Source organism: Podarcis gaigeae (genome assembly GCF_964106915.1).
Source record: "Podarcis gaigeae genome assembly, chromosome: 14".
NCBI classification, from domain to species: Eukaryota; Metazoa; Chordata; class Lepidosauria; order Squamata; family Lacertidae; genus Podarcis; species Podarcis gaigeae.
Window position 1 is genome coordinate 31,528,046 of NC_139690.1, and position 13,385 is coordinate 31,541,430.

General features: G+C 46.4%; 1 protein-coding gene across 1 annotated transcript in view; it reads right to left on the reverse strand.

The window, feature by feature from the left end:
• Positions 1-12,932, reverse strand: part of HS3ST6 (heparan sulfate-glucosamine 3-sulfotransferase 6) — a 78,311-nt gene extending 65,379 nt beyond the window's left edge. Inside the window, exon 1 of the mRNA XM_083711002.1 lies at positions 11,407-12,932. Within this exon, the coding sequence (XP_083567128.1) occupies positions 11,407-11,942 (536 nt within the window). The 5' untranslated portion in view covers positions 11,943-12,932. The remainder of the gene's footprint in view (positions 1-11,406) is intronic.
• Between the last annotated feature and the right edge of the window lie 453 nt (positions 12,933-13,385).

Genomic DNA, 13,385 nt, shown 5'->3' on the forward strand with positions numbered 1-13,385 from the left:
TGCCCCAAAACTAAAACCCTGGTGTCTTCCAGATGCTGCTGGACTACAGCTCCCATCAGCCCCAGCCAGCATGGCCAGCGGCCAGGGATTGTGGGAGATGTAGTTCAGCAGCATCTGGTGGCACACCAACTTTGGCAAGGCTAGTTGAGCCTTCTCTCATCAGAAGGTGTTCCAGCCCATTAATCATTTATGTTGCCCTTTTCTGCACTTTCTCCCTTAGCTCTGAGCCACTAGTAACGCACATGGGATTCCAAACTCGGCTACACAATAGATCAGCCTTTGCCAACCAGATGCCCTCCAGATGTTTTAGACTACAACTCCCATCAGGGTGGGGGTTTTTTTTGTTAAAAAACCCCCACAACAACACCATGTTTTATTTATACCTCCCTGCCTTAATGGTTTTGTTGCTTTCCCCCTCATCCCTCTCACTGCACAAAGAATTGACTTTTTGGGAGAGCCAACTACTACAATCCCGATATCTTTTTCCCAGTCATACCTGATACTGTTGGTGAATATGCAGAATAGGGATGGGTGGATCTGTCAATTTCATTTTCTCACTTTCCCAGTGTTACATTCGCCACATTTCCACATCACTTCGCAAATTCATCGACATTTTAACACAAATTTCTCCCATTATACCCATTTTTCAGTGCATTTTTGTCTAATATACACGTTTGCAAACCAATTTTCCTGAATATAGCACACTTTTGTGCATCATTTCCCCTATTATATGCAGTTTGCATGCACACTTTACACTAATATATGCATTTTTGTACACATGACTTTGCCAGTGAACTGAATTGCAAAATTCGGAGAAGTGCAAATTTCAAAGGATGGCTGTGTGTCAGTTTAAGTATTGCTTTGGAAAGTGTGAATCAGGTAGGTTAAACATAAAATGCAAACTGAATTTAATTTCTCCCCCATCCCTAAAAGTTAGGGTTCATTTTTCTGAGTGTGTGACACTTTGCAGTTACATTTATTCTCATCTGCTACTTTCCTGCCGGTGTGCTCAGTTCGGAGAGATTTTGCTGGTCCATTTTGGGTTTCAGTATCCTAAGTAAATGGGCACCACCTGCAGTCACACATTTGGCTACATCACTGCTCACTCCTGACTTCATTATGAAGTTGGTATGCAAATAACCACTTAATTTTAAAAAAGTATTTTTTTTGCTAAATCTTACAAAATTCTTCAGACCTACCCAGAAATCCTACATACGCTTCACCTGAGACAGAAATCCAAATTTTGGATTTGCTTTAGAGAGAGAAACTGCTTCTGGTAAATGGCACAGGTTAAGGCCTGTCTGCTGTTTGTTTATGCCTTATGATAGCAGAGGAAACATTCTGCAGGGTAATGATGTTCAAACTCTGACATGCAGGGAAAGACAAGCAAAACGCGCTTCTCCTTTGGGATTGCAAAACCAACAACCAAGTTCTCCAAGGCTCCAAGGACAGAAGCAAACTATGATACTTCATATACCAGGAAAGCTGGAGAAAGAGTTTCGAGAGAGAACGTGTTCGTTTCTTCACCAGCAGAGAATCAACTTAAGGGTCACATCAGTATGCATCACATATTGAAACAGTTATTCTGCGAAACAAAATAAATACACACACAAGTGTGAAGATAGTTTGCAATGGGCTATGTTCTGCTGGGAAAGGATTATGCAGACGTTTAGACCACACATGGTTCTTCTTCACGTAGAAGTGTCAAGCACAACAAAACCTCTATATCTCTGAAATCAGGCATGCCCTGCAGTTAATATTTTTCATATCCTAGGGCCAATGGTAGGTAGAAAGAAGGGCTTTTTCGCTGGCTAGGTTCAATTTTAATCCTTCTAACCTCCTTTGGGGTAGGTTTGCAGGAGTCAGAGCTGCCCTAGATCCCAGCTCACAAAGGACCAACGCCAGTTCTTGTTATATACAAAAGTCTTTATTGAAGTTCAGTTTCACTTTCAAAGCCGCAGCGCGCAGCTCTACGTCTTAAACTCTAGACCGCTGAAGCTCCGTCTGAATCTCCTCCCCCCCAGACACCAGTTTAAGACTCTAGCCTTGCTCCACCTCTTCCTTTGCTCTTTCCTCCTCTGGGTCCGCCTGTCCACTGGGGTCTTGCCCTTTCTTGACTCTTCTGACGCTGAGTCCCCTGAGTCTTCCCCCTGCCTCCGGCGGGCTTTAGGACCTGGTTCCCAATCCGGGTTTTCTGCTGTCCCGCGCGCCTGTACATTTGAACTTGGCGCGCGTGCCCACCCGGCAACCTTTCTCCTGACCGTTACACTGCTCCTGTCACTGCTTCCCCCTTCGGGGGGGCTAGCTGGACCTGACTTCCCCTCCGTTCCCTCACTCTCCGATAGAGGCGTGGTCAGCCCTAACTCATCTTCTCTCCCTACTGGAGGAGACGCTGGCCCTGATACATGGGACTCTTCCCCCCCCACTACGCTCTGGTGGGGGAACTGGTCCTGATCTCCCGCTGCTGCTTTGGGAGTCCCCGCTGGCCCCTTGCTTCTGGTGCGTCCCCCCTGGGACCCCCCTTGCCCTGGCCATCGGCGCCCCCTCTGGGAATCTTCTGAATCGCTGGAGAAGCTCATGGAATCTCTCGGGCCACTGTCATACTCCCCTACGCTGCCCTCCGATTCTTCCCCTTCGCTCTCCGTTTCCTCTCTCCCCTGTGCCTCTGCTCCTGAGCCCCTGACAGCGGGTATGGCAGAAGGAGATAGGATCTGCCCATGGGATGCCCACCTGGTGGAAACTCTAGCTCACACGGCCCTTAATTGTAAAATATATGATCTCCGCCAACAATTCTTAGACCACCTATGTATCCCAACATGGAAACCAGAGACAGAGGTTATACGCTTCTTATTACAGGGGAGAGACCAGGAGCTCACCAAGACAGTACCCAAGTTCTTCTATTTGATTTTCTGCCGCCAAAGTACGTTACAGGACCCTGCCCTCGCTGGAGTCCCACAGAGGTGAAATAGATTGCTTGCCTCTTCTTCCCTTTGGCAAATGACTGTACTGTTGAAAAGGCGACCAGATTGTATTGGCCTATTTATTCTGAATGTTTGTAAGTGGTGCCAATAAAGCTTTGATGATGGATGGTAGGGATGAAGGCAGGGACACCAACAGTAGGTGGAGCCAGGGCCAATGAACCACCCCAAATAAACCAGATGTTAAAAGCCTGGATTTTAAATAATAATCCAGCACTAATGTTGGCACCAGGCATGTCTATCTAGGGAGAGAAATTCATAAATTGTGTACTACTGCACAGAAGGCCCTTTCCCAAATGCCACCTGCCTCATCGCAGGTGATGGGAAGATCTGCAGAAGCACATTTGAAGATGGCTTCAGCATACGAGTGGCTCAGGCGCTGAGGCCATTTTCAAAGGCCTTCCCTACAGGTGATGTCACTGTGCAAGATGAATAGATATTCATTCAAACAGTGGGGTCTCAAGCAGATTTTAATGGGACATGTTGATTCTAAAATAAAACGGACATGTCCAGGATAGTGGCCACCAAACTCAAACAAAAGAAAAACAATTATGGAATGCCAATGTTGTGTTTATCAGCGAAAGAGAGTGAGAAAAGGTAACCCTTGGAAAAGTTTTCATGCACATCGTGGAAGAGGCAAGCCTCCATCAATTGCCTCCAAGGCTAGCCTCTGCGGATATTTTGTGTGTTTAAAGATAGTTGGTTCTCTTTCCTTGCAATGTTGCCCTAATATGTTTGCTAAAGAAACATCCTGGCAACCGTCAGACAATGGCATACAAAGAGCAAAACTTAAATGCTGATGACATTTCAACGGCGCATCCCAAGACTTGGTATCTATAGAAATCTATGCATTGGCCCAGATCCAAGTGTTCACACCCCTGGGTGGGAGTCCCTTGCCCTTGCCAAAGGAGACAAAGCAATCATTGATTAGTTCAGGGCATGGCAGCTGAAAACTCTTATCATGGTCCCACAATGCACTGCTGCTTCACTTATCAAATGGCAGCTCGGGACTAGAGAAAGCTCTTCTGATTATCAAGGCTGGCAAAGTGATGCCACTTTTTTGGTTGGCAGCTGTGAATAGAGGATGCTGGACTAGGTGGGCCAATGGTCTGATCCAACATGCTCTTCTGAGGTTCTTTATACAGAGCTAGATGAACCAATTGATAAAGCTCAGTGCTTTGCATGTTTGTTAAAGAAAAATCAGACTTCACAAAGGTCAAGTTTAATCCTATGTCGAAGGTGAGTTTAGATAGATAGATGATAGATAGATAGATAGATAGATAGATAGATAGATAGATGATAGATAGATAGATGATAGATAGATAAATAGATGATAGATAGATAGATATAGATAGATAGATAGATGATAGATAGATAGATAGATAGATAGATAGATAGATAGATAGATAGATAGATGATAGATAGATATGCTTCATCCTGTTCAACTGGGTACAAGTGGCAAACAACTATACCCCCACCCATTTTTAAAACGCAATTATTGATAACCTACACCAGCCTTTACCCAGCCTGCTGCCCTCCAGATGTTTTGGGCTACAAAACAGCTGGTGGTTCTTGAGAGTGCCTTCTTGATGATGGCCCCAAGAAACTCTCTTCACACAGAGATGCTCCTGGCACCATCTTTTCAAAGCTGCTGGAGAGACAGACATCTTCACCCTGGAAAACAATTCTAAAGAATTGAGTTTCCTTTCTCCCCTGTGATGTGCTGTGGGAGTTGTGACTGGGGTTGCGTTAACTGCTTTGATTGCGGTTTGAAATGAGATAATAATAATAATTCTCTGGTAAAAAAATCTTAAGTTATGTTATTCCTGTTACCGCATTGAAAGGAAAAGAACATGAGAGGCTTCCTTATAGTCTATCTGGCTCAATATTGCCTATGCATGGACTGGTCCCAGCTCTGCAGGATTTCAGGCAGGCAACATTCCCTGCCATACCTGCAGATACCAGGGATGAATCAAACCATGTGCTCTCCATCAAGTTGCTGTCCTTCCTTGATGCTGCTTTATATAGAGGGGTCAAACCACTGGTCCACCAAGCTCAGTATGGCCTACACTGACTGGCAGCTGTTTTCTGGGATTTCAGACAAGGGCCATTTCCAGCCCTATCTCGAGAGACTGGGACCTTCCGCATGCAAAGCAGATGCTCTATGGCCCTTTGCCTGAAAGCCAGCTTCCTTCTTTCCCTGCCTCTACATTAAAGAGTTAAAGGGTTTCACAACCTGAAGATTTACTTCTGGCTTTCTAAACCACCCGTTTCTTTTGTTATTTAACAAAGAGACAAGTTCCTGTAGAGGTAGGGCAGGGAAATGGGAATCAAAAACATGTCCGTAGAAGAAAAAAAAGAGATGCTCCTATTTTGCTTTTGTTGGTTTTATATATTCACCGACTGAAATAACTTCTGCTTGAAAGGATGCCAGGTGCCAATCATAAGCCAAAGATATAAGAAATCTAAGAGTTGGAGCCACCAAACTCCAACTGGGATTAACACTGCATGAGAAAATACAAAGAGGGTTATATTGCAAAGAGGGAGTTTGTTGCTCGACATATTTCCCCGCTTTTTTGAAGAAACAAAAATGTACTTAAGATGATGAACAATTCCACAGGTGCCTCGGGGCCCCAAGATGTTGGCAATTAAAAGCTATTGGCACCGGTTTGGGGTTTCTTGGCTTAGTCAACTATTTCAGAAATGTTGACACTGCTGAGAAAGATTCCCAGGAGCAAAAAAAGAGGAGCTCAACGTTTGTTCTTTCACCCAATACATGCACACGCACACCCCAAATTTAAATAGCACCTGCACTCATATGTGATCTCAAATACACCCCAATTAAGAAACATGTTGTTTTCTCTCTGCCAAAAAGGAGGGGAAGAAGAAGGGTGAAACAACAGGAGTTCAGTAAGCATAATCATGTGGAAGGCTATTTTTGCTTATTATTACTATTTTTTAAAGGGATTGCTTTCTACACATTTGAGTCCAACTGAAGTTTTCAGCAATTTCAACCAGAGATTTGAGTGTGTCTTTGCTTAAACTTTTCCCTGATGAAACCAGCCAGATTTTCAGCACAGTCCTATGCATGCTTACTCAGTCCTAAGACCACTGGTTTCAAAAAGGGCATATACCCAGAACACACAGGACTGGAGCCTTAAAAGCAGGTAATGTTTGTTGCCTTTCAACCCTCCACCTTTTGCATCAAAAATAATGCAACTGTTCACAGCTGGCTCCATCACAACCACCACCTCCACCTTACATGTCTAATTGATCTAGGTGCAGCTAGGCCCAATGAACAATAGCCCATGATAATATAAGGCCAACCCAGAAGCCAAGCAAATGGTTTATACTCACTCTTAACATTTACCTTAGGATAGCCCCATAGGCACTAAAATGATGCTGTGGTTTTAATTAAATGCTATTATCATTATGAGCCAAGCCCATTACATTTACCTCGTCATTTGTGTTTTTGTTTTAATCAGACTTGTCCCTGTAGCATTACAGGTAGGCACAAATCTAAGGAGTGAGATTGGAGATTACCATAATATTTTTTTGTTCCATCCATTAAGAACACACACAGAGAGAGAAGCATGCAAGTTATACTTCCTTGAAAACTGCAACGATACTTTTAGAAGCAAAATCTGAGTAGTGCAGAAAGTGTCTTTAACTCTATGGTTCAATTGGCTTCCAAGTTAGAGTTTCTCAGCAAAGCCACAGATATTCAAAATAACAATTCCTGCAGAAGGTATTAGACCACCACCCATTTGTAAGCGCTAGGGTAAGCTGTCATCACACTAAAACCCTCGTTTTAGGAATATGCACAATTAAAAAAAAATTGCCCATGAACCAGCTAAAGGCTTACATGCCGTACATGCTTAACTGGCAACGATGAGTCCCACTGAAATGAGTGGGGCTTACTTGGAGTAAATTTGGGGGTCTAGCTGCTGCATATTTGATTGGGAATAATGGGATTGAGTTAACAGCTAATTTAAATGAGACCTCTTGTTTCCCTTGGGATTTAGTCAACGATTGCCTTTACATGGATCAGATCCATTACTCTGATTTGCTCCAGAGGAGACTGGGTGGGTTGGGAAGAAAACGGGTTCAGACACTTAAAAAGGTAGCCATTTTAAAGTCTTTGCTTTTTGCCCCATTCCCTGCCCCCTCTAAGATAATGTACCGGATACAATAATTGACTTCTAAGAAGAGATAAATCTGCTCCAGACATTTACCCAGCTGGCCAAGAGATGAAGGTTTAATATTAAGCATATGAACAGTAGCCAGACATTCTCAGAGCTGGGCTGCCTAAGGAGAGTTCATTTGTGCTATTAGAGCGTTATATCTCTCGGATCAATTCCACCTCATCGCAATTTAATTGCATAAGGGACCCAACTCAGATTTTGAAAAATGCCCATCTCCTGGCTTGTTCTAACGTTTTCAGGTGCTAGAAAATATCAAGTTTTGCAATCCTTCTTTTTAAAAATATTTTAAAAGACTGAGGGTTCATACATAAGAAATGAAAACCAGTAATACACACCCCCATGTGTACTGGAGCACCCGTTCAAACATATGCAGACACTAATTATATTAATTCCTATAAATTTGAAAAACATATGCACATTCATGTCACTTGATAAGATGCACAAGTATGACATAATAGTTACGCTTACCAAAACCAGGGGGTGCTGCGTGTGGGGAAGGGGTTTTTTGGTGTGTTTTTTTACAAAGGTTAGTTGTCAGAATTTTTTTAGGAGAAGAGTTTAGATCTTGTTAATTTTCCATTACACACCCTCCAGATGTCTTGCAGCAAGATCTGCTGCGTGTTTGCTAGGAGGCACAACCTATTGAGTTCCAGGGAACTTGCTTTCAAATACACAATATGAGGACTGCGTCTTTAGTCCACAGTAACTTAGGCAAATCTTGCACCTCCGGCAAAATGGACTTGTGCGTTTTATGTTGTGAGATCTACAGGTATAGGGCGGTATAGAAATTTAATAAATAAAAATAATAAGCGACACTTTTTTAAAAAACAACAACACACCTTACATTTACCATTACCCCCCCACACACACACACATTAAAAAGCTGTAAACATTTCAACCCAGAATTACCCAGGGTTGTTGTTTTTTGCAAGGGTCTTCTGTAAAGTCAAATGAGATTGTTGCCTCCCAGTGTTCCGTTGAAAGGAAAGGGCATGCAATTGTCCTTTTCTTGGGGTTTGTGCAGCGGGTGCTCCCAAAAGATTAGGGTCTTCGCCATCTACTCCAAAGCTAAAGTAGAGGGGGCAGCACCCAACGATAACTGCTTCTGCATCATTATTGCTTCTTCCCAACAGCCTGGCAGGAATAGCAGTCCCATAGCCCTCACACCAACCAAAATGAAGCATAACTTTATGGCCTCACATTTGCTTCCCTTTCCAAATCTGCCCCTTCATACTGTTTCCACCCACCCCCTTTTGCTGGCCTTTAGATTGTAGACTCTTTGGGGCAGAGACCTGCTTTGTTGTGTAACCTTGCCCTTCTAAGCATCCATGGACTACATAGATCAGGACACATACATAAATAAATAAAGCTAGGCTAAACAACATACACACAGAACTCCCAGCATTTAATTTTCTATTTTTAATCTGTATTTCTTGAAACACAAGCCTGCCAAGAAGCCAGATGAACTCCGGGATCCCATCACGACCCCAACAGGAAAGGAGCTCAGCTGGCAAAAAAAGAATCAAATGGATACCAAACAACAGAAACAAGTCACTTCTCTTGGCAGTCTCTTGCAAATGCCCCACTTGATCCAGGAACTGTGTGATTCCACTAATGCGTTCTTGCATGCCATTTTTTTGGAAATCCTTATCAATGGGACTTGTGCTGGAAGATTTTAAAGTGGATCATGGCCATTGTACATTGGCAAGACTCATGTCAGAGTGCCATTAACCACAAGAGGATGCAAAAAGCAGCTGATGCCCCCTTTACACACATGAACTCACTTTCTGCTAGGGCGATGGGCTGGTTCTGTGCCTATCTTAGTGGCTGTGAAGAGGAAGCAATGCAGGTGGGAAACCCTATTATCCCCAGAGACATATACAAAGTGAGGGTGCAAAGGAAGGATGGGAAAAATTAGATACACTTTAATCAGACTCATTCTAGCATGGAGGTCCTATCCTTGTGTCTCCCAAAAAGGATGCTTTGTTAGTCTCCGGTCTACAAATATCTTGAAGATTTGCTTAATTGTGATGGTCTTTCTCAAGATAGGAGGAACACCAAACTCAGCTTAAACTGTGGTTTCCTATGCCGTTGCTGCCACTGGAGGCTTTGCTCAAAAGTCCCAAAAGATGCTAAAATTTAAAGTGGGGGAAAGGGGAAAGAGAAGAAGAAAGGAAGGAGAACGTTGATGGGCTTGTGATGTCAGTCTCACTGCAGTTTGAGTGGGGAAATATCAGCTAGTACAGAAACTTTCTGCATCGTATTCAAAAGAGACATTTGAACATTTGGGAGCTGGGCAGGTACCCTGGTCTAAGGACACTGAAAAAACCCCAGCTCATTTGTTTTAAAGTTTGCGATTTGCCTTCCAGCCCACAGGAGTCCTGCATGAAAGGGCAGCACCTGAACCCTGATAAATCGCTTTGGGGATTTTTTTAAAAAAGCATTTTCAATAGTCGGTCAGCTTTTGTTACCTTGGTCTTTGTGAAATCTAGACCCCTTTGAAGTCCATAAAGGCAGAGTCTCCGCCATTGACTTCAAACGAAGACAGCCTTCCACTCGGAAAGTTAAGAGTGTCTTTCATACCTTATCCCATAATGGAAAGTTTCATAAAAGAGGCACAAAGGTGGGGAGATGGTAACATGAAGGGAGAAAGACCGGAGAGTTCATCCGGTGTAAAAAACAAGAGGCTTGCTCACGTAATTTGGAGTGTGCAGTTGGCTGTTAAATTTGTGGCCTGTGCGCACTGAGTACGCGGAACAAGAAGACGCTTTTAAGGAAACTCTGGAGACAATGGTGACCCAAACATTTGGGAAATATTTTGATGAATACACCATCCGGGAAAGGCAAGCCTAATATGGAAAGGATTTATCGGAATTCCTAGAGGGAGGGGACAACAGCTGTGTTTTAATTTGGATTAACATACATATTGTACCAGCAGTTTTCCAGCTCCAATACGTTGATTCAAAATTTACCTCCATCGTTAAACAACACTTCGGGTCTGTTTGAGGTTGCCTTCCACTTATAAGTTTGTGTGCTGAACAGGGGATGCTCTGTGTGACGGTGGGGAACAAATGATCAAAAAAAGGACATCCCGTATTTATTTATTTTTAGTTTCTGCCTCTCACATCCCAAAAGCTCAGAGATTTAAGCAGATTTTTTTTTTTTTTAAGGCTAATGTTAGATCAATAGTTTGTGTTCCAATCTAGTTAATTGGGGGCAAAATTCCCCGTCCGTTCAAGCCATGATTCTTATTGGCAAAGAGGAAATATCAACCCCAAGTAGCCATTTCCAGCTCAGAAATAGGACTATTACTTCGAGTTAATTAATACACTGATGCACTATTCTGAAGTAATAGAGATTTTTATATGGATAAAGGGAAGACCTGTAGCTCAGTGGTAGAGCATCTAGTTTGCCTGCAGAAGGTCATGGGTTTAAACCCTCCACGTAGGGCTAGGAAAAAAACTTCAGTCTGAAACATTGGAGAACCGCTGCCTGCCAGTGTGGGCAGCATTGAGCTAGGTGGACCAACGGTCCGACTCAGTGCAAGGCAACTTCTGGTGTGCCAATGTTGATGCTTGCCTAGCATGCTCAGATTCATTTCTGACCTTTGGGTGGGAGGCTGTAGCTCGGTGACAGAACTCAAGATTGACCCGGGACAGACAGCTTCCGGTTCATTCCCTCCCTGGAGCCCCTCGATGGTCAACTGCTGCCAGTCAGTGCAGACAGTTCTGAGCTAGATGGCCTGACTCTGTGGTTCCATGCTTTCTGATTTCAGGAGGGAGGTTGAGAGGGTGCGAAACTGACCATCCTGTTACTCAGGCCAATCTATTCCACCCCCCAGACAATGGGCTGCTTTAAAATGTCTGTTTCATCTCACCCCAGAGTTGTGAACAAACTCTGATCTGGTCGTAGCAAAGTGGAAAGAGGACTTCATATATAGATAGAAAAACGAAATGCAACGGACTCTGCTTAGGGACATGTGCCTGCCTGCCTGTGCTGGGACTCCGAGAGACACCCTTGGTGTGGGTGTCGATAGGAGCCAATTCCTAGAGGCCGAGGTTTCTTCGCCACTCTCCCCAAATAAAACATGGGGCGGGACATACCTGGGGCCCCCAATATTTTATTCAAGTTGGCACCCTCGTGTGTGAATTGTGCACGCACGTGTCGGATGACCCCTAAAACCGTGGGAAAGGATTAGGTGGAGACGGAGGCACCTGCCTTACCTGTACCAAAGCAGCCCTTTCTCGTAGCACCTGTCGAAGAAATGCGGCTCGGCCCCGACGGCTCGGACGTCCGGGTGGATGCGCAGGAACTCCAGCAGCGCCCGGGTGCCGCCTTTCTTGACGCCCACGATGATGGCCTGCGGAAACTTTTTACTCCCAAAGCCGTTGGCCACGGGCAAGCCTCCTCCGGCCGATGGGCTCCCGATCCGGCCGTCCCCCCCGTCGTTGTCCTTCTCTTCCAGCCTGACCCCGCCGGCCGCCGACTCCTCGTCCTCCCCGGCGGCGGCTGCGTCCCCGGCCAGTCCCGGGAGCAACAAGAGGAGCTTGTGCGGGGGGTTCCCTTCGTCGTGCGTCTGCGCTTGTCGGATCAGGCCCGCTCCCCCCAGGCGGAGGGACTCGCAGGAGCCGGTGAGGCAGTAGAAGAAGTAGCTGAAGAGCAGCAGCATGGTGAGCAGCAGCGGGGCGCGGGGAGGGGCGCGCGCACCCAGCAGCCCCCCGACGTGCGCCCGGAGAAGCCCGCCGCGGCTACATCCCATGGGGGGCCGGCCCCGGGGGGCGCGGGACCACGGCGCCGCCACCCGCGGCAGCGACAGCAGCAGGAGGAGGAGCAGGAGCGCGGCCCGGAGGGGACATCGCTCCTTCGGGGAGCCGCCGCCGCCGCCCCGGGAAAGGTCCCCCCTCCCGCGGCTCCCGCGGCTCCTTCTTCTCGCTCTCAGTCTCAGCCCAAGTGGAGCCTGCGCCCGCCTGTCCTCGTCCAGAAGGTCCCCGATTCTTCTCCCCCCCCTCTCCTTCCTCACCAAACGGAGGAGTGTCCCCCCCTACTCCGCGAGGAGAGTCAGCTGCGCCCTCCCCCGCCTCTCTCCCTCCCGGCACCATTCAGCAGGCTCCGGTCACTTTCACACCCACCGCTGGCACCGCCCCCTCGAAGGGCTGGTCACTTTCACTTCGCGCGGCTCCCGAAGAAAACGCCGCGCCGGGAAACGGACTAGCCTAGAGTCCCTCGGAGATGCGCGCCAGGAGCGCCTGCCATCTCCCCGGGAACCCCAAAGAGCTGAAAGGGGCGATTCTGGGCGCCTGCTTGAGTAACTGCTCGCGCGCCTAGGATCGGGTGCTGCGAGGCTGGGTTTCCATGCGCCAGGATAAAACACCGCTGGTTTTTATTCCATTTTTAAAGAGGGGTTACTTCCCAGTAAGTATGGAACGGGCCCCTCGAACTTTGCAAATTTGTCAGCTCGCCAAGCAGACGCGCGTTTCAGCCCGAGCTCATGCAGGCTTCGTTGGTTTCAATGGAGGCGCCTTCCCTCAAGTAGATACAGGTTTGCAGCCCCGAGAGTGGTCCGGAAGCGTCGACATTTGTAACAGATAAAGAGCACAGCGAAAGAACTTACTGTTTAAATTTTTCGTGTGGTTGAATTATTTCAAAATGCATCACCGTAAGACGTGAAGGGTGCTAAAGAGGACAACTCGACCTTCTTTAACTAGGGGTGCCACAAGATGGGGTTGGACTGGAACTGGGATGACGGGAGCAACATCTGGAGGGCATCGGGTTGGAGTAATAAAAGCCAATAAAGCAAAGCACCACTGACCCGCCACCCCCACCCCCCAGTTATGGAAGGGGCATTTCCCCCTCTTTCCCACTTACTTTGACCCAGATACTAGACATTCAGTGAAATTGGACGTAGGCTCAGGATTGATGGCAATTAGCTGCTTCCTCAGTTGAGGTGGGGGTGGATGTGTGGTCCCTCCAGACATTGCTGGACAACCCTACCCAGCATGGCCCAAGTCAGTGGATGATGGGATTTGTAGTCCAGCAACATATGAAGGACCACAGGTTTTGCAGCCTTGAGACAGACCAACAGTCTAGCTCAGTACAGTCTTCCTCAACCTTCTGGATGTTTCGGACTACAGCCCCACCCCAGCCACCATGGCTAAAGGTCAGTGGATGATGGGAGTTGTAGTCCAGCAACATTTGGAGGGCC